At 38.8% G+C, this 22,891-nt stretch overlaps 1 protein-coding gene across 1 annotated transcript in view; it reads left to right on the forward strand.

The window, feature by feature from the left end:
* Positions 1–22,891, forward strand: part of LOC149189610 (uncharacterized) — a 320,514-nt gene that overhangs the window by 49,377 nt on the left and 248,246 nt on the right. Inside the window, exon 3 of the mRNA XM_089411857.1 lies at positions 17,333–17,428. Coding sequence (XP_089267983.1) covers positions 17,333–17,428 — 96 coding nt within the window. The remainder of the gene's footprint in view (positions 1–17,332; positions 17,429–22,891) is intronic.

A 22,891-nucleotide genomic window follows, 5' to 3' on the forward strand; every position in this document is an offset into this window, starting at 1 on the left:
CCCTTTGACATCAATGGCAAAGACTCTAATGGATTTCCCTAGTCAACAATTTTCCTTCTTCATGTTGATATGCTGAATAATATTGGCTTCCTTTCTTCCTTTTGGAGGAAGTTCTAGTGGAGGGAGCCAAGAGGAACAAAAATTCAACACTCTCCAAGCTCCCATTGAAACTCACAAAACTCCAAATGAGATGTGTGAGGAAAATGAGAGGGGTGAGCTCCTTTCAAGGGCTTGGAGAGGGTGTTTTTGGAGGGAAACAACCGTTACTTTCCCTCCAAAACACCCAGGAAGCTTCCAAAAAGAGTTCTTGTGGGTCTGTTATCATCCGCCGTGGCCTTGGTAATGAACCGGCCGGTTTGACCATAAACCGACCGATTCCGTCATAAACTGGCTGGTTTGACTGGTTTTTGTGATTTTTTGGCGAAGTCAGCCCTAAAACCAGGGTTTTTGCCCGGTTCGGCCCGACTGCCTAATGAACCGACTGATTTCTGGTTCATGCCGACCGATTTTTAAAACTATGCTTCTAATCCCATAGTTCTGCTTGTCTACATCTATTCTGAAGAAGGCATGAAGCTTTCCACCCTCCTTGGATTCTCCTTGATCTACATGTCTCCCAGCTGAGTCTATAGTGGAAATTGATTCATAGATACTTGTACTCATCTACAACCTCCAAGGGGCTGCCCTCAAAGAGAAAAGTAACCTGTTGTTTCTTTCTTTTCAAAGAGAAAATCATGACTTTAGTTTTGCTGGTATTTACTTGCATTCCCACCTCTTGACAAAAGAGTTCCAGAGCTTTCAAGTGTTTTCTCAAACCTAGTGTAGATTTAGCAATAAGAATAAGGTCATCTGTGTATAAAAGAAGTTTCACCCCATATCTTGCTAATTGGATGCCTTCTCCTTTTCTCCAGTTGCTAATGGAGAAAATGAAATAGTAGTTGTAGGTCAATGAATAAAATAAAATTGATGAGAAACCATTTTACCATTGATACCTTGATTAGACACCACACATTTTACCACATTTGTTGGGAATAATATATGATCATAAAGATAATAATAACAATTATTATTATTATCCAATTTTAAGGTCACGACCAATCCAGACACCACATAATATATTACTAGCCTTGAGGGTTGGCTCAATTGGTTGGTCCGACTGTTGCCAAGATTTTGTTGATAACTTTACATGTTGTGTAGGTCCTTTATTTAATTTCCAAGGGGTTAGGCATGCTAAGTTGAAGTCACCTACTTTACATTGGGGATTGTTACCACCTGCCTTCTACACCTTGTTAGTTTTTGGTAGCATCTGATGTGCTCTAGCCTTGAAAATTGGTGGAGAGGCTTAGGCACATGAGTTCTAAAGAACTCAGAAACCGTTTGGTGAAATTACACTATTGTATTTTATTAAAATAAGTAATATTTTTAATGGGGTTCTTAAGTCTAAACTTAGGGAAATTAAAATATTAATGGGTATTAATCAAAATATGGGTGAGAATGATCTAGAAGGCGGATCAAGTCATGTTTTAATCTTAGTCGTTGATTAGAGATTTAATCTCGGCCGTTGAAGACTCAACAGGAAAAGTATAAAATGGAGGCTTGGGGTTCATTTGAAAACACACAGAGAGATTGAGGAAATTGATTTTCTGAGCTGAGAAGTTCTTAGGAGGAAAATCAATTGGGGAGATCTTGTAGCTGAGGGGTAGAGAGAATCCGGGAGAAGGACTTTCCGGAAAATACAGAACAAAGAGGCGGAGAGAGTTTGACGCAGAGGCAACGCAGTCGCTGGGAACTGCTAGAACAACTGGGAGAGTTGACGTAGAGGCAACATAGTAGCCGGAACAACTGATGTAGAGGCAACACAGTAGCTGGGAGAGCTGACGCAGAAAAGTTGCCTGTCACGCAGAATCTAGAATTGTAGGAACAACCAGAACTTTCGGGAACTGTCGGGACTGCCGGAGAGCTGACACAGAGGGCAGAGAAGGTGATGCAGGGCTGATGCAGAGCCAACGCAGAAAAAGCTGGGGTTAGTTAGTCTTGTGCTGGATCAGTTAGACTTCTGCAGGGTGAAGTGAGGTAAAACTCACTCAGATTTTTCGCCAGTATTTTCTCTATAAAGGATTGCTAGATGAGCATCCTAGATTTGTATTCAGATATTTTTCCTGCATAATAATAAACCCTCAGAGCTGCTGCACCAGTGTCCCGCATCGGGTTTTTCCAGGGACTATTGTGTCCAAAAATAAATGTATCCTATGTATCTTGTTCTTTGCTCTGTTTTCTGTTTCATGAGATCAAATATTTAATTAGTGTACGCTGCAGAAGTAATTTGCTTCAGTATTCAGAAGAATAACTTGGTTAATGTATATTAAAAATCAAGTAGGTGAAGTAGATATAGACTTGCTGCAGTAGGGGTTCCTTCAGAGTGTAGGAATTTTCACATGGTATCGGAGCATTGATTTTGAAACAAGAAGAGTAGATCCAATGTTGAGCAGTGAGGTTGAAAGCTGCACTTAGCAGCAATTTGAATCCCCTTGAAGGGATTGCGCAGTCCTTGCCGGGAAGTAGATCCGAGAAAATCTCTCTGAGTGAGACGCCAGAGAGGTACGATTTCCAGTTCGTGAGTTTGCAGAGGCAGAGGGAGTGACACAGTGCTTGAAGGGCGTAGTTTCTGCCAGGGCAGAAATCCGCTGGAAAAGAACAAAGACACGTAGAAGGGAAATTTTCTCCTCAGAGAACTTTTTGCTAGAAAGCTCGAACTTCTCATTTGCTGAGCAGCTGAGCAGTGCTAAGCAGTGACTAGAGGAGTCAGTTCAACAGTTGGGTGAGATGGCATTGCATGGGCTCAGAGATCAAGACAGGTTGGACGAAGCTTCCAACTATGTCATATGGAAGACCATAATCTTATCTGTTATGGAGGAATATGATCTCAAGGCTTACGTCAAAAGTGTTGTAGCTGTTCCTGTTGACAATGACCAAAAGAAGAAGTACAAGGCCGAGCAGGGAAAGGCAAAGAGGCTCATGCTCAATGGAGTTTGAGATCATGTGGTCTCACACTTGCAGGGCAAGGATACAACCCGAGAGATGTGGGAAGCCTTGTCTTCTTTGTATGAAGACTCTTCCGAACAGCAGAAGATGTATTTAGAGCAGAAGTGGCAGCGAACTTTGATGCAGAAAGAAGGGGTGAACCTCTATCTTCAGCATCTTCAGGACACTAGAGCCCAGCTTGCTTTAGTGGGGTCCACTCACCAGCCAACCGCGACGGTGAGGATAGCCTTGAATGGAGTCTCAGATGAATGGCAAGTTTTCGTCCAAAGCATATTGGGCAGAGAAAAACTGCCTTCATGGGAGGAGATGTGGGTGACTCTTCAACAGGAGGAGTTAAGGAGGGACCTAGTGAAGGTCAACCTCAATGGCAGCAGTGGGAGTGACACAAAGACGAAGGAGGAGGAGGAGAACACAACTCTAGCATCGAAGGGACAACAGAACCCGAAGTGAAAGAAGGACATTTCCAAGGTGAAATGTTTCAGTTGTGGTGAGTTGGGCCATTATGCATCCTAATGTCCTTTGAAGAAAAAGGACAAGGATGAGAAACATGATCCTAAGGCTGCTCCAGCAAAGATTGATGAGGATGAGTTTGCCATGAGTGCCCATGCGTCTCCAGGAGGGAGATGGGGCGATATTGAGCTGTAGTCGGGAGGACTACATGTGGGCAGGATCCTTGAGGAGTCCACCTCTTGGATCAATTTCTTGCTACGGGAGCCCAAGATTCAAGAGTAGCGAGTTGGACTTAGTGTCAGATGATGCAGTGGAGTGTTTGGAGTACAATTGCAGTAGCGGGGGACCAAACACTGATTAGCGCAGAGCAAGGTTGGCAGGAGTGCAATTGGCACAGTGCAGAAGTTAGTAGCAGTGCAGAAGATTCAGAGGGTCAGAGACTAGTAGTTGTCAGATTCCAACATTCATGGTATTATGTTGAACACATTTAAGTTCAACTAATTTTGGATGTTTTTTAGTTGCTTCTCTCATCAACTGAGTTGCAATACGAATGCAGTGTTAGCAATGGCAGTGCTAGCAGCATAATAGATGCAACATTTGAGAGGGAGCTGTAGTACAGATGCAACAGCATAATAGTAGCGACAACACAGTGTTGGTGGCAATAGCAGTGCATAAAGGAGGTGCTTCAGAAACAAAGCAACATGCAGGTGGATATTGTTACTAGAGCACTTTTCTCGCTAAGAGGGAGTGTTAGTTTTTGGTAGCATTAGATGTGCTCTAGCCTTGAAAATTGGTAGAGAGGCTAAGGCACATGAGTTCTAAAGAACCCAGAAACCGTTTGGTGAAATTCCACCTGGATTGTATTTTATTAAAATAATTAATATTTTTAATGGGGTTCTTAAGTCTAAACTTAGGGAAATTAAAATATCAATGGGTATTAATCAAAATATGGGTGAGAATGATCTAGAAGGTAGATCAAGTCATGTTTTAATCTTAGCCGTTGATTAGAGACATAGTCTCGGCCGTTGAAGACCCAACAGGAAAAATATAAAATGGAGGCTTGGGGTTCATTTGAAAACACACATAGAGAGATTGAGAAAATCGATTTTTTGAGGTGAGAAGTTCTCAGGAGGAAAATCGATTGGGGAGATCTTGTAGCTGAGGGGCAGAGAGAATTCGGGAGGAGGACTTTTCGGAAAATACAGAACAGAGAGTTGGAGAGAGCTTGACGCAGATGCATCGCAGTAGCGGGGAACTGCCAGAACAACCAGGAGAGCTGACGTAGAGGCAGCGTAGTAGCTGAGAATTGTCGGAACAGCCGAGAGAGCAGAGATGTAGAGGCAGCACAGTAGCCGGGAGAGCTGATGCAGAAAAGTTGCCTGTCACGCAGAATCCAGAATTGCAGGAACAACTGGAACTATCGGGAACTGTCGGAACTGTCGGAACAACAGAGAGAGCTGACGCAGAGGGCAGACAAGGTGACGCAGGGCTGACGCAGAAAAAGCTGGGGTTAGCTAATCTTGTGCTGGATCAGTTAGAATTCTGCAAGGTGAAGTGAGGTAAAACTCACTCAGATTTTCCGCTATTATTTTCTCTGTAAATGATTGCTAGATGAGCGTCCTAGATTTGTATTCAAATATTTTTCCTGCATAATAATAAACCCTTAGAATTGCTGCACCAGTTTTCCAGCATCAGGTTTTTCCAGGGACTATTGTGTCCAAAAATAAGTGTATCCTATGTATCTTGTTCTTTTCTTTGTTTTTTGTTTCATGAGATCAAATATTTAAATTGTGTAGGTTGCATAAGTAACCTGCTTTAGTATTTAGAAGAATAACTTGGTTAATGTATATTAAAAATCAAGTAGGTGAAATAGATTTGAACTTGATGTAGTAGGGGTTCCTTTAGGGTGTAGGAATTTTCACACACCTACCTACAAGTCAGTGGGAAAAACCTTCAACCCCACAAGGTGTGGTTGGTGGCAGGGAACTCAGAGAAGGGGTTGTCACACTAATCCCGACTCTCTCCGTTTGGGCTATCTCCTAGGTTAGCTAAGGGGCGTGGTCCCTAATGAAAAATTACTTTAAAAGTTATATGAGTTTCTAAGAGAGTTAGAGTTAAATTGGATTACTTCAAGATTATGAGCGAGTTGAACAAGTATGATGGGAAATACAAGATATGAAATGAATATATTCCCAATAATCATCAACACATAATTCAGAGATAAGCATGTAAAACCAGTGCCTTAACTGCCTCAAAATAAACACTTGCTCAAAAGAAACAAACAAGTAATCTTGCAAAACAAATCAATATTAGATCAAGATGAGCATATAAGTATCACTTGCAACTATAAAGAAAATGGTACTTTGGAAGAAAATGTCCCACATAACAAGATGCATCAATTACTCATGACCATAATGATCATCGAAGCAATAACATGAAATAGAACTACACTAATGAACAATATTTTAAGTACAAGAAAATTAAATTGTTGCAAAAGTAAAGGACTCACAATACTTGCATCATAAATGCTTCTTGAAATGAAAAGAATGATATTTGCAAATGAAACTCAAAACACATCAAGATAGTAAAATGGGAAATTGCAAGTAAAGTAAAATGACGATGTAAATGTGCTCTTGGTTGATTTTATTAGTTAAACTCTAAAAGCAGGATTTCAATTAAACTCCAATCTTCAGACCTCACCCTTGCCAGAAAATTCAGATCTCACAGTGAGGAGTCAATAGCGGTGGAGGGTTCCTAAATGTCTGTAAACCAACTTAAGTGGAGATTAATTTTGAATGAGGCTTTGGAAGCTTGTAAAATGCAACTAATTTAATATGCCTACTATGTCATGCAAATAAATTTGCAAAAGTTAAGTAAATGATAGAAATTGCCTTAAACACAAGATTGCATACACATATAGGATTTGTGAAAAATATTTGCTTTGCCTTATGATAGGTTTGTGATTTACCCAAAAGCAAATAAAACTTGAGAGATGCCTTGCATGCAAGAAAATAACAATTCTTGTGATTAAGTGAATTCAAGATTGATTAACTTTGCAAAAGAAATGGACTTGAATTTGCAATATGGAATTAAAATGACTTACAGAAAAATTAAGTTAATGAACATGTGAAAATTAGATGGTTTGAAGTAAAGTGCTTGTAGCTCAAATCAACTTATAAAATGGAGAATGCAAAACCTTAAGTTGAATTTGTAACAAACTTATTTGAACAAAATAAAAATGTGATTAGTGAGGTTGTGTAAATTTTAAACATGCAATTAAAATGGAAAATGAGAAGATGCAAAAGTCAATTCACCCACATGTTTCTTTCCCTAGATGGAGAGAAAGGATGCCATGGGTAAAACCCAAGCTCCTACAAGAAAAATAGATCTTTTATTAGCTTTTTACAATGAGTAGAAGGCCTCTTAATGGGCTGCCCAAAAGATGGAAGAGACAATTACAAAATAGGAGTCTATAGCAACCAAGATCTCCTTCCAAGAAGTGGCAACCACAATGGCTGAGAAACAACTCTTGAAATCTGAAAATTACAAGTGGGCCTAACCAAGATCTCCTTCCAAGAAGTGGCAACCACAATGGTCGAGAAACAACTTTTGAAATCTGAAAATTACAAGTGCACAAAGGCCCATGACCAAGCTGATTTGCTGCTATCCAAGATTGCTCACGACCTCCCTAAAGTTGATCTTCAAGTGCTCTTGGGGTCCTACAACAAATAGTTAGAGTTTCAAACTTTAGTTTTCTCAATCCTGTCAACACAAAAGGTGAACATAGTCCATAAATAGATTTGAATTTTTTGCAAAACCCACACTCAAACTTAGTGTAAAACAAAGAGGAAAGTTAGAAAATACAATCTACAAATATTCTACAAAATTTAGACTAAGGAATTGGAGTGAAACTCCAATTCTTGCCTAATTTTCAACATGCTCCTCAATAGCGAAATAAAATTGTTTTTAACACAAGAAATTGAGACAAATGATTTTAATTGAAATTGGATTTTGAAACACAAGCTAAACACCAAGGATTCCTGCAACACAAAATCGTGAGATGAGGCTTTGGGAGATCACAAATGCGGGTTCTTCATTGAACTTGCTCAAGAGGGATGATTCTTCCAAAAATTTCGCCTCACGCTTGAAGCTTGATCCAAGAGTTGTCTCTACACAACTTCGAATAAACATTAGATCCACATGGGTTAAACGAAATATAATGATAAAGAGATCATAGAAATTTATTGGAAAATCAACTAAAACTTTATTTAGAACAAACTCTCAAAACCAAATGCCAATGTGAGATAGCTGCACATTAACAAAACTCTAAAAGCATAATGGAAATTAATAAATACAATAGCATAAGTAGAAAATGAAACACAATGATCACGATATTACCTTGCTCAAGAAGAACAACATCTCGTATATGAAACCCCAAAGTCTTTTATCGCAATAGAACATAAGTGTACATAAGAGCAACGATTCCCCAAGCACAATAGCTCGTTTTCAATTCATACAAATGAGAACTTAAGGCTCTATTATATAAAACTATGAGAGCTGATTCCAATGTAAAATCTATCAAACAAGTGGCATATAATTGTCAATCTCAATGTGAAGTCAAGCTACATGTGGAGAGATCACGGTTTGTAGGTTGCCAAAGAAGCTACCAACCTATTTCCTTTCCTCATGTGCCAATTTTTTTATGGCTGCCAAGTGTGAAATAAGTGAGACTCGAGGGGAGAAAACTCCCACAAAATCTGAGCTAAAAATCAATCAAAATCCTTGTGTGATCTTCTGTTGTCAACTACTGTGCGTAACTCTCAAATAGACCTGTGTATTTGGCTTTTTATTAGTTGCTAGTGGGACATAGGTGGAAGCTTCCAAACATGTGTTGCGTACATATGATTGTGTTTGGGTGAGTGGAGACAAGCCTCCACCAATTTTTCCATTAGATCTTTCAAACTAGATTTCATTTCACTCGCTGATTTGTACCTGTGACAACTGCGTTGAATTTGGGCCTACGTGGAATTTATTTGCTATTGTGCGTATATATTTGGGACTGGCTAGCAACACATGGATTGTTTGCATGGAGTCATGTGTATCCAAGTGGCCAACCAAATCTTCAACAAACAAATCATTTAACCCTCAACAAACTCGTGCTCATTTTCTGCTAGCAGCATAACTACCTGTGACATATGCATTGAACTTTAAGTGGGTCAACATGGAGTTTTATTTTTAGCATGTGCCTTTTGTCTCTGAGTTATACGTAAATCATATATAGTGAGGTGGGGTCCCTTCCCACTCACTTAGTTTACCTTTGCACTTTTAATTCCAAATTTGATTTAAATTAAATCAAAAGTGAACTTTAACAATTCGATGTGCCTTATGAATTTCAACGGGGAACTTTGTTGACTGCATTTGACTACCCTTTGACTTTGATTTGAAACTTTGACTTGAGTTGTGGCTTGCTTGGTGGGCCCCACATGATTGCCACATCACCTTTGACTTTCATTTGAATTGCCATCTCACTTGTTTGACTTTCTTTGACTTTGGAATTTTTTTATTTATTCATTTTTTTTCCAATTATTGAATTTTTTTCCTCATTTTTGCTTCTGTCATTAGGAAAATCGGCTTTTGAGGGACTATAAGTCGTTTTTTGACTCCCAAGGAGAGTACTAGGGTAATGTTGGGTCTCTGAAGACGAATTTCGAGTAGTCACACGCCCTAGATCTTTCCTAAGGCCACTTATTTACATCATTACATAGAAAATAATTAAAAACTCTCGTTTTGTAGGAAATTTTTAAATATTAAAAAATTCTACCTAGACCTAACCAAATTCAACGAAATCTTTTGTGTGATCTAGTATGGTAATATACATCGACTCTAGACAATAAGATGTGTTAAGGGCTCAACCTTCAAACCGTCCCCTCGACTTTGGGGTAAAAATTGAGTGAAAAATCCCATAAAATTACCTACCTCTGAAAAAGAAGGGATAATTAACTAGATAAAAAAAACACTTCAATGTGTACTCGTTTGCTGATCGAGTCCATACATCCTAGGCTTGTTATAGACTCAAAAAACTCATCATTATTAGTATCACTTATTACAATTCCTTGCAAGGTGTGGAATTTGGGTACGAGAAAGATGATGATAAGATAGAAGTAGAGTTAAAAAAACCTTGTTGAATGATGACATTTGATGGTACAAATGTCCTCTGAATCATCATTGTGTGTGGAGTCTTCATATAATCATCAGGTGCCACTCTAGTGGTCAATAGGGACAATCCCTAGAACCAGGGGAACTACTCAAGAGTTTCCCAAGGAGTTAATTCCAAGCAAATATATATATATATATATATTAAATTTAAAAAGACAAAACACACACACACACAAGTAACCAAGCACCTCTGGTCTTCACCCTCTAGCTTGTAAGAAACAGTAATATATTCCTACTGGCTTACAACCTCAACAATGAAGGGAAAAACATGTTGGAAGAGGGATTTAAACCTTCATGGGGACAACAACATTTTTGTTCCCTAACAACCAAGTTAGACTCAGTTGACACACACACATAAACATAATTGTTGTATAAATACAAGTTTATCACATTTATAATTTTTTTTTCCTTTTCTTCCAAGGAAGACCTCAAGGGATCTTACTCTCTTCATTGGGATATGTGGATGGAGGGTGGTTCAATTGCTATGCATAGTAGTCAATAGTAACTTGGTGAGATGGAGTTGGAATAAATAGGTACCGTACAATGAACTCTGTTCTAAAACCTAAGTTGCAGGAAACATTGGAGAAGGGTCCGTTTCCGGTCGGAAACGAAATGGAAACGAGGAAACTCGTACCGTACAGCCTGGAAACGCGTTTCCGGCCGTATTGGCCCATTTCTCGAGGAGGAAACGTGGCCAGTATGGCCAGAAACGCGTTTCCAGGTCGTACGACGGAGTTTCCTCTTCTAAATTGACTTTTTCTTGTATTTTTATTTTTATTTTTTCGCTTCTAATTTTTTATTGGGCGACTAAAATATCTTCTAGATGCCTCTCAAGTTATAAAAAAGAGGATTTTTTGAGTGGGGCAACTTAATGTTCAAGCCTATGGCCCTAGTGTTGATATGCAGTTCATGGTAATGTTAAATTCTTGAAGTAAAAGTGACATTCTCCTTTATTTTTCATTTTCATCATTTTACTTAATTTTTAACATTACCATGAAATGACTTAGGATGTTTGAGAGTGGTTTTGCCTTCATTGGATTTCATATGGAGAAAGTAGAATTTTAGATCTCACTCAAAATCCAACAGGCTTATTCGTTTTTCAGGATTTTAGGATTGGGGGAATTGTAATGTTTCCATTGGATTTTGTCATGTACTAGGGTATGGAACTTGTATTTAATCAAGAGAACCAAGCCCTCTATGTAGGGGAGACTCCCAATAATCAAGAGCATGTAGGGTACTAGGGTATGGAACTTGTATTTAATCAAGAGCACTAAGTTCGTTCGACTATGTAGGAGGAGACTCCCAATCAAGCATGAGACAAGAAATTAGAAATTTTTCGTGGCTGATTTTGGATATTGCTATTTTCATTATGTGATCATTCATGAGTAAATGTGATGTAAATTTAGAGACTTATAGTTTATGCATTGACAATTTAATCATAATGTAATAAATTAGAATGTATCATATATGCTTTATGATTGCACATATTTCTTAAATGCCTTAATCTATATATATATATATATATATTGCGTTTCCCCGTTTCCAAAATTTGGGGGGGGGGGTCACGTTTCGTACTCGTGCCTGTTTCGGAAACTCGTACCCATTTCCCCGTTTTGTGCAACTTAGTCTAAAACAATCCATTCCAACTGATTGAGCTAACCCACTGGGCTTATCTCATTTATAATTATGTTATATATATAACTCAAATAATAAGCAAAAGGGTACTGTTTTTAAAGTACCATAGAACACTTCACCTGTTGAAAGTGAAAGAGTGATTTTTTAACAAAGATATACAAATGGATCCTAGTATGAGGTTGAACTCAAGTAAAAGCTCTTTGATGTCGAGAGATGGCTCAAACAATTGCCTTAGTCCAAACATGAGTTGGTTGATGATTTGAAGCAAGTGTGGGACTATTTATCTATGGTGGAAGCTGTGACAATAACCTCTTGACACATTGAAAAATGCAGTATGCTCCTTAATGAGTGCATTGGTAAAGCCAAAGCTTTTAATTTTCTAAGATAAAGATGTTGGGCTTGTTGTACGTTGGGGGACAATATTTGGCTGAGTAGGGATCAATGCCCAAGACATTTACTGAAAATTGAAAATTGATTGATTTGTTGGCCCATCATCTTGTAAAACCACAAAATGTTTATTTTTAATCCTTTAGTCCTCAATATATGAACAATGTCTCTCAAGTGGAATTCAAATGTTGAATACAAATGGAAAGGAAATAGTAAGAAGTGCTGGTGAAAAGTTTCAGATAACAGGCTGTTTATACAAAATCTTTTATCTTTGACTTAGAAGAAAGTGTAATTGGCATGAAATGGAATTCAAAAAGAAGAGCGTTTTTAAAGGATTTTTAACCTTAGATTTATAGAAACTTAAAACCACAAAACTGCAAAATTAAGGCCTGACAGAGAAGACAAATCATACCCAACAATTTCTGGAATCACTGTGAAAATCTTTATTTAATATTATATGAAGATCCAAAGTATAAAACTGTAGTCTCTCCTGAGGTGCCAAAATGTTGGAACTTTCATTCATCTTCTTCAAGTTCTTTTTACAAAATTTTCAAAAGGATAGTTATGGGCACTGTCAACTTTCTAAACTACCTTACATTTGATCATTACATTAAAACAAAAAAATTACATGACTTCATAAAATGAAAACTATTAAGAAATAGAGCACTTCATCATTGAACAATTTGTGACTGCGGGGTAGTAGAAGGTTTTGCTTTTGTAGTGTTTGCCTGTGGAGACATACATCCCCTGCTTTTCCTCGAAATCTCTACATTTGTACTTGGGCAATTTATAAACTTTACATGTGCCATCCTGAAATTTGTAACCCTGTTGTATGTTGGCTTCTCAATGAAAAGAGTTTTCATCATCCAGAGGAGTTGAAAATCTTTATGCAAATAGTTAACAATGGTAGCTCCTTTCAACACTGTAGTCTTCTCATGTGTGGAGCTAATTTTGCTTTTAGCCTCCACCAATAATGTTTCATATATTTCCCAGGATAACAAATTTCCTTGCTGATCCCAACAGGATGGTAAACCAACTCTGGTTCTTTTGTCGAAAATGACATTGAACTTCATCACTGCTTCTTTGACTTCAGTAAGCTTTTTCTCTGCTGCTTTCCTATATGAATTCTTCACTATCATCTTATTGATTTCCATTATATGTTTAGCTTTGACCTCTACACCAAATTCCTTCCTGTGCAGACCTAGAATTCAGGAAATCAATCATCTTCTTAGCAAATTGGGCTTTTAATTGTAGTTTTTGTTTGTTAGCCATAATGATTTCTTCTAAGTCTCTAACAATAATCTTTTCTTCTTCCATGATGACTAGAAATTCCCACATGTTCTTCATTGTATTAATTATATCATTCCACAATATTTCCCTTGCCTGTATAAGGGACATGTTGCCTTTCACCTTTTCTTTTAACTCCTTGATTTCCTAGTGAGCAATTTGATAATCTTTCTATATTTCTTTGCAGTTTCCTTAGACATCAGTAATTCTTGCTCAATGGCCTTGACAACTTTCATGGAATTCTCAAAATCTCTTTGTTTTTTCTTCAGTTCATTTTCAGCAATTTGTAACTCAGTCATAACCTGAGTTAACTTAGCAGTGGGGTCCTCTGAGTCTACTACTACCACAATTGTACAGACATGTGAATCAATCTTCTGCTGTAGAACAAGATTCATTTCCTTCAATTTTGTTACCTCTTCATTTCTTTGCAAAAGCTCTTGAATCAATGTTTCTTTTTCCTTTTCAACTTCTGCCACCTCTGTAGCCATTGGATGTTCTACAGAAGGAAGCTTCAGTTTCTTCTTCAACACCTGAATCTCTGTTTCAGCACCCTGTAATAGTTTTTGGATTGTAGTTCTGTCTTCTGGGTTCACTCCAATTTTAACAATTAATTTTTTCAATTCTTCATTTTGGGTATTTAGAGCTCTAGAATTAGCTTTCTCCAGCTTCAACTGATTCACTACTTTTTCTAGCATACCTTCAACCTTAGTAGCAACTGAGAAAGATTTGTTCAAATCATTAAAAATCAATTGACCAGTCTGCGTATGAAGATTGATCTTATCAGGCAGAGGAATTTTCTTTGCATCCACTGTTAGATTAACAGTCTTAAAACCTGCTGAAGATGATACAGACATTGCTGAAGGATGAGAAAAATAAATTTTCAACTGACTTCTTTCTAAATCCATGGCTGACAATAACCTTGTTTGATATTTAGAAGAAATTTGAGCCTCTGACTGAGACTCCATATTCTCTCTAATCTTCTTGTTTCTTTCCTCAACCTGCAAAAACATTTGTTTAATTATAGACACAGAACTTTGAGAAGATTCTTTTGGAATAGGAGAAGAAGGTGTACAAAGTGTCTCCCCTAGCTGCAATTGAAAACCAAGAACTGATGATGAACTGGCCTCATCAGACATCTTTGCCCTTTTTGCTGCTCTATCCACTTCTTCATCTAAATCAATCACCTCTGCTCTACCTCTCTTCAAATTCTTTTTAGTAGGGAGAGGGGTTTCAATCTCTATGCCCCTTGATGAAGCAGACTGTCCCTCATTAGCCAAATTTTCAATTTCTGGTCTAGAATCATGTATAAAAGGGGCATAACCATTCTCCACTCTTCTGTTTGAAATTATATGACATGGGTCATAGGCCCATTTTTCTCCCAGCAATAAATTCATCCCCTCCAACATTTTTTGGACTTCTTATGCTACCTGTCTAGTATTCACAATGAAAGGTCCAATAGTTCTAGGCAATCTGAAAATATGTCCTTTCTTTGCAGGCACAAAATGTATTTGATCTACATTTAAACTCTGCCTTATGAATTCCAGAGCAAACAACCTCATAGGAACAAAAGTTGGCAACCTATAGGGCACAATTTCAGCTCCATACAATCTGATTTCCACATGATCTTGAAAAGAAAACCAATCTCCAACCTTTGCATCTTTGCTCAATTGAAGAAAAGATTGAGCTTTTGGTAACAGGCATGGTGTAGGTGAACTATTTATAATTGAATATACTACTGAGAGAAAAGAGGAAGCAAAATCAAACAGGCCTTCATTTTTAGGATCACTCCTTATTGTATCAGTCTAGAAGACTACTGATTTCTTATTTTGTGAGGATCCATAATGTTCAACCCCAAATGCATAAAACTTTCAACATGAGTGTACAAGAATAGATAAGTTATTAGGGAGGGAAACCTAAAGCAACCAGTAAGTGAAAGATTCATGAACTGAACATTAATCACTCCTTCCCAAAAAGTAGGTATATCTAAAACAACCTCAGGTTTCATCATCACACTAAACATCCCCAAAACTGCTTTATCAATCACTACAGTGTCTTCTTTTCCCAAAATTTTGGCTAAAATCTGAAGAACAGGTCTAACATCTTCAACAAAAACATCTAAAGGAAATTGTGTTGAGTCCAAAGAAAGCTGCTTTCCATCAGGCATAGGGTAAAAGATGACTTGAACATACTCTGGTCTAGTTAAATCTTGAAAATAGGCAGATCTTTAGAGAGAGAAAAATATGTATTCGCAGAAGGATAACACAATGCTTGTTGGATTAGAAGTGAAGATACTTGAAAAATATTTTCTCCTAATTCATTCATTACGAAGAATTTCTAAGCATACATTGCTGAGACTAGCCAATGGATAAACTCTGGAAAAAGATAGGTCTGAGGCACAAATGCAGATAAAACACTTGACCTTATTACTGCGACATAAATGGGGGAATTGGATTGGTTTAGATGAATATGTTGATAGAATTCAAGGTGTTGTACGAGACATATAGCATCAAATATGTCCCTTTCTATGTCCATGAGGGGAATATGGGAGGATGATCTAGTTAAAGCAACTTTTTTGGCCATTTTAATTATTATATGATGACTAACTCTAATATAAATACCTGGTGCTGATGGGTTACGATGACTGGGATGCTACTTGAAGTTTTCGGAATCTGCAACAACCATAGCGAAAGGACAAGTGAAAAAGAATGACTCGGGAATGAGGTTTTATAGGTGAGATGGAATAACAATAGGGGGAAAACAACATTTATTGTTTTCGTGGGAATTTCAATTTTTTTGCAGGATGAATTTAATGAATGATTGGACAATTCGGATGACAGTTGGCAAAAGGGGAATGACATGGCAGAGGAATGGGTGGGGTCCGACTTACTTGATGACGCAATTGGCTCGCCTAATGACGCGATTGCGGGGGACTCCTCTATACGGGGCTTTTTCGGAGTAGTGCCCCTGTAGTTAATTTGGGCCGTTTATCTGGAGTCAATGCGCCCAGCTCCAAGTCTTTGCGGATGCACCCACTGTGATAACCATCGAGCAGTTTGTGAAGTCGGGTTTGCACCATCGTGTAGGCCCCATCACTATAACACATCTCCGACATTTAACTTGTTTGTTCGTTAACCTTACAACCATCGGCACACGGTCCCACCTTTGTTGTATGAAATCTTATGAGAAGTGCTTAGCACCAATGAATAGTCTTTAATAAAATAATTTAATAAGAACTAAATCACTTAAGTATGATCAAAACTGAAACTATCTTTCACATATTTTCTTTCTTCCCTTTTTTTTTGCTTGAGTATTTGATTTTTTTTTACAATAAGGTAAGATATATACAACATAGGCAAATTTTAAAAGGAGTTACAACAAGGCTCATTATTGTTAATTGCATCAGCGAAATCAGTATAATAACAAAGATTACACCATTACATCAATAGATAAGTTGATAAGCACTGCATACTTAGATGAGGTTTTGGTTAGTTCCTCTCACATCCATGATATTTCCAAAGGATCAAAAGAAACCTTCCTTGAAGATCTTATATCACTAGTGGAATTCCAGGATCAAAATTTGTATTGCATCACTATTCCTACATCATCTCCTACTCATTATTTCTCTAATTGATGTCGTATGTATGGCATTATTTTGATTGCTTGTGGAGTCAATTTGCTAGTCTTTGTGATTGATAGAGGCCTCTGCTTATTAGATGAAGATTACAATGTGTTAATTCATGGTATAATTTTTGAATTCACATTCGTACTTATTCTTGCTTCGAGGATGAAGCCTTCATATGTAGGAGGGCATGTAACTTACCTGATTAACCCAAGTCACTCAGAATCAAGACTATTCATTGTGGCTTTGCCACTTCAACAATATAATAAATTATAACATATGCATTCATCGAATTGTACTTCGTATCAATATTTGTTGTTTTTGTCCTTTTGGGCTATATCACTGTGTTGTTATTTATGAAAGCTTGTGGCCTCCTGCTAGTACCACAAGGTACGTCACGGACAATTACCATCCAACATAGATGTGGGACTTGAAGGCAACTCTTGTTTTCCATAAAGTGTAACACTTTTTATTCCTTTTGTCCTTTTTACTGTGAATCACTCAACTTTTATTACGTTGTTTCGCTATTGAAGAGTTCGCTTGTATTTTTTCATAGAGTTATTTTGTCACATCAGAGTAGGGCTTATCGTATCTCCCCAATTGACATTCTTTGAATTCTTTGGGTTTCCTTAAAGTGTGCTTCAATATGCATCTATCCTTTTTGATCTACAATATAATTATCCTTTTATATGCATGCAGGTTCTTTTCTATGATCCAGACAATGGAGATGAACCGATGAATTTTCGTGATGTCTTTCTTCATAGTCAAGCATTGGAAAACATTGCAACATCTATGGTAAGTGTTTTTGGTTTCATTATTTATTTAACTAACTTTTATAGCTACTTAAGATAATTTGAGTTGTCCATGAAAATTCTTGTGTTGAAACTTGATATGCTCTAATGGACAAGAATTTGGTGATTATTTTTAAACGATTAATGGTAGCCCACTAGCTCAAGTAAAACTTGTCTAGGTTATTTGCAAATGCTAATTTCGTGCTGTAATGTCACATGCATATGCATTATGATGGTTTTTGTTAGATCTCACTATGATAGCCAGGAGTTTATATCCTGGATGCTCATGTTCAATGCAAGCTCAAACTGAGCCTGCACCATTTTTAGGGTCTGATTAGAATGTTAGTTATACAAATGCACTTTGTGAAGAAAATTTTGTTTATGCTGTAGCCCAACCAGTTTCAAGTTTTTGCATGGTTTAATGCCCAAAACCCATTATAAACATATGACTGATATAAAATTAAATTTGCATTTTACTTGAAACAAAGAACTACTCTTCCATTTTTCACTTTTCAGCTGATATGAGAGAAAATATACAAGCAAGCACACTTAGACGATGAACACAATATTTTTGGTCTAAGACCCTAGAAAAACCCACAAGGGTAAACCAGTTTTCGAGGAGGATTTATTTGTTTCTCTAGAAAATTAGAAATTTATTACAATCTTTAATACAACAAGAAATTTGAGCTTATCTCTTCCCTTAAAGGAGTGCCTCTGAAGTTTTTTTTCCAGAGTCCTGAACTGATATTTCTTACACACAGTCAGCTCTCTCCTCAAGCAAAAATTTCGGGCCTCTTGTCAGCTCCCTCTACACAGGAAATTGGACCACTGGACAGTCAATAAGTCTGCTTGGAAACTTGGGTCTTCTCAGCTGAAAATACACCCTCAAACTACAAATGTTTCCTCCCTAAACAAGAGCTGATCCACACTGAGAAAACAGGCCGAGAATCTCACTGACACTGCCCGGAATTCTAGGAATACATGAAGCTGTCTTGAGATAAACTTCAGGCTACTGTACGCTGGTTTTGACATGTAAATAACTTGTCCAGACCTGAAGATAATCTTGACCTGTGTGCAGATGATTGCAATGACTGCCTCCTTGAGATTCGACCTCCCCTATTGACTTGAACTCGTCCTCCAAGAGTGATTCGACCTGCTGTGGTGTTGCTATCTTGTTCTCTGCTATAGAGTTTTTCTCGCAAAGCTCTCTTCCTCCTGTCAAGCTCCTTGCTCTCCTCTTCTCAAATCTCTTGAGAATAATGAGTCCCTCTTCTCTCCTCTTCCCTCAGCTCATTAGATCAAGGGTGGAGATCATTCCCTCTCTTGACACCCTGTATTGTCCCCCTCAATTAATGAGCCTCCTAGTACTTTTTAATGTTTTGCACCATGTGCACTTTTTCTTTTATAGTCACTTTTAAAACATAAAAGCCACTTTAATAATATAAAGTGTACTTTATACTTTTCTCATAAAGTCACTTTATGACACAAGTGACATTAATAAATTAAAGTACATGGTACATAATTCATAAAAAGTACTTTGGTCCATGACATTAATGAAACTCATAATGTCACTAGACAAAAGGGTCATTAATGTGTCTCCCTAGGCCAGAAGGATAAATGTCTAGGAAACATCTCCTTGGTATTCTCACCACTCCCATACTTGGTGAGAATGTCTACTACTTGTTCATCAATGGATATATACTCGAGCTTCATAGCTCCCCTCTGAACCCAGCCTTTGATGAAGTGGTATCTGATCTCAAATTCTCAATACGCTTTGACCGGGTATGAAATACTCGATTCTCAGAGAGTTTGGTACAACTTTGATTATCACAGTATATCGTAGTTGGTCCCAGCGTTCGACCAAATAAACCATGTAGCATCTTATGAAGCCAAAGTGCCTCGCAACTAGCCTGACCAGTTGCAATATACACTGCCTCTGCGCTGCTCAATGCCATTGACCTCTGTTTCCTACTGAACCATGACACAATCGCTGAACCCAATGAGAAACAACGTCCGAAAGTACTCTTCCTGTCACTAGCACTGCCAACCCAATTTGATTCCATCACCCCTGACATGGTTCAGACCATAGTCCACTGTGCCCCGTGGGTACCTCAATACATGTTTCGTAGCCATCCAGTGCACTCTCTTGGGTTCCATCATAAGCTGACTCAACGTGTTGACTGCGGATCAAATATTCTTTCTAGTGTTGACCAGATACATCAAAGAACCGATCAGTTGACAATCCAAGGTGGGGTTCACCAACTCGAAATCTGAAGCATGCAACTTCTTCCAGTTGGTGGTCATAGGAGTAGCCATAGACCTGCAACCCTCCATACGAAATCTCCTCAAGATATCCCCTGCATACCTGTCTTGGCCATTGAAGATATGCCCATCCTTTTGCAAGACCTCTAACCCCAAAAAGTAAAGTATTAGTCCCATATCTGTCATGTCAAACTTTGAAGCAAGATCTCTCTTGCAATGTTGGATGAGTTTGTCATCCACATACATAAACAAGTCATCCACATACATAACCAGAATGAGTGGATCGTCACCAACTATGATGAAGTACAGGTTCGGATTTGCATCAATCTTCTAGAAAGCCATCTGTTGCAAGTAGGCATCTATCCCCTCTCATACTATGCCCTCAGTGCCTGCTTCAGTCCATATAAGGCTTTCTTAAGCCTACATACATGAGATTGCTTCCCATGCACCTCAAAGCCCCTTGGCTGCTCAATGTACACTTCCTCCTATATAACACCATTAAGAAAGGCGGTCTTCACATTCGTTTGGTGATTTCTCCAACCCATCTCAGCTGCTATAGAAATCACTGCTCTAATGGAAGTGTAACGATCAATAAGTGCGAAGATATCCTCATATTCAAGGTATCTACCTGTGAGAACCCACGTGCCACAAAACAAGTTATGAACTTCTCCACACTGGCATCCGTAGCATGTTTGATCTTGTAGAGCCACTTGGAAGTCACCACGGACTTTCCTTCAGGTCTCAGCACTACCTCCTAGATGTCATTCTTCATGATGGAGGCATACTCCTCCACCATGGCACCCCTCCAATTTTGTTGATTGGTGACCTCCTCATAACTAGCTGGCTCTGTATCCACAACATTTGCCATAAAGCCACCCAACCTCTCTGGTGGTCTGCTCTCCCTCACTGACCACTTGGGTTTCCCCACTACCTCTTGGACTTCCTTTAGGGTGTCACAAAGCCATCTTGGCTTCCTGTTCCCTGTAGTAGCCTCCTTTATTGATATGGGAAAATCCTCAACTAGAGCCTCCTCCTGGTGAGGAAGACCCTCTTGTGATTAGTGGTGATCCCGCACTTGGCGATCCTGCACTTGGCGATCCTGCACCGGGTGATCCTGCACTCGGTGATATCAGACTCTATGAACTTGTCACCCCTGAAGAATGTGATCCTCTTGACCCTGGTGTACCATTTGAAGATCCTGAAATTTTTGATGTGGCCCCTTGTTTAGTAGCATGCTGCTTTCCCTGATCAACCTCCCGAGACCTCCTCAAGGCCCAGCCCTTCTCAAATCTCACATCTTGCCTTTGGACAATTTTCCTCTGTGCAGGAATATATATGCGTTAGGCCTTGCTGGTCTCACTGTAACCCACAAGGATACCCTTCTCTGCAGTAGGTTCCAACTTCATCCTCTCCTCCTTAGGGACATGTGAATAAGGCACCCAAATACCTTGATGTGCCCAATCATAGGCGTCTTCCCCCAGAAAAGCCTCCTCGGGAGTCTTACTCCCTGAAATTCTATGTGGGCTCTTGTTATGCAAATACACTGCAGTGTTACATGCCTCGGCTCATAAGAAGAAAGGTAATCTCTGATCATGCAACATAGCTCACGCCTCGGCCCACAAGAAGAAAGGTAATCTCTGATCATGCAATATAGCTCTAGCTGCACCCACTATGGCCCCGTTCATCCTTTCCGCCATCCCATTCTGTTGCGGGTTATAAGGCACTATATACTCCCTCTTGATGCCTGCACTCCTACAAAACTCCTTTATCTCCTTGGAGCTAAGTAACCGGATTCGTTGAAACAGCCCGACAAATTCGAATCCCGCGAATTGGATACGATTCGCTGGGAATTCGAATCCCAGAACAAGATTTGACGAGTCCGAATAGGATTCATACGAATCTTGTACGAATCCCGTACAACCTACACGAATCCCGATTCTGGGATTTGTATCCCAAAAAACAGACTCCCGCGGGTTAAAAAAGACGCATTTCCTTTATTGCTTCATGCTGTTTGTCATTTCACTTTGCATTGTTTGAGCTGTGGGCAAGGAGATAAGGGTTTGGAGCAAGGAGCTAAGGGAGTAGAGCGTTCGGCAAGGAGATTCAAGCACCAGGTAAGTGCATTTCAGCTCCATTTTTTTGCATTTCTTATTCTATTACAGCAGTTTGTATATGATTTTTTGTTTACAAATTTGTGCATGTTTTGTTCATTTTTTTTCAGTATTTCTGGCTCAATCAAAGGCAGCAGTTAGGGGGCAAAGGAAGGGCAAGAATGTCTCCATTGGAGATGCCCCTCCTCCCCCAATATCATCAGAGTCTGCTGCAAGTAATGTTGAGGGAAGAGGAGGACCTAAAGACAACATTGAAAAATATCCCTTGTGGAAATATGTCACAAGAGAGGATGGGACAAGCACCAAGGGGAAGGGAGGAGGCAATGTGCAATGGAGATGCAACTTTTGTCACATTGCTTTCAAAAGCACATATTTCCGTGTGAAAGGCCATTTGTTGGCTTTACCGGGTTGTGGGATTGGAGCTTGTAAAGCTGTTCCTTTACAAAAAAGGAAAGAAATGGAAGAAGAGTCCACTGTTGGTATGGAAAATGTGGCTTCAAAATCAAGAAAACCCAAGAATGAAGACCCCCTTCCATTTTTGAGGAAAGGCACCACCAAATTTCCATTTGAGAGTTCTACTTCTGTTGGGGGACAAGCAGCAAAAAGAAGAGCAATTGTACTTGGTCCAATGGACAAGATTTTCCAAAAAGAGAGTCGGGAAGAGCTTGATCTCACCATTGCCTTCTTCTTCTATCAAAACTTCATATCATTTAATGTTGCACGCTCACCTCTATTTATTGAGATGTGTTGAGCTCTAACTCAAGGGGTTCCATCAGGGTATGTGTCTCCTGGGTTAGAGAAGCTGAGAACCACATTGTTGATGAAGACAAAAAAAAGGGTGCAAAAAATGCTTGAGCCTATTGTAGCTTCATGGCCAACATGTGGGGTTAGCATTATTTCTGATGGATGGACAGATCCAGCACGACACCCAATCATCAACTTCATGGTGTCTTCCTTGAATGGTCCAGTTTCTTGAAAGTAGTGGATACACTTGGAGAATGCAAGGATGCACAATCTATTGGTGAGTTATTTATTAAAGTTATTGAAGATGTAGGTGTTGATTCTTGTGTGCAAATCGTCACAGATAATGCACC

Source organism: Pinus tabuliformis, chromosome 3_1, assembly GCF_031772625.1.
Source record: "Pinus tabuliformis cultivar Carrire ecotype Pingquan chromosome 3_1, CPIR1, whole genome shotgun sequence".
NCBI lineage: Eukaryota > Viridiplantae > Streptophyta > Pinopsida > Pinales > Pinaceae > Pinus > Pinus tabuliformis.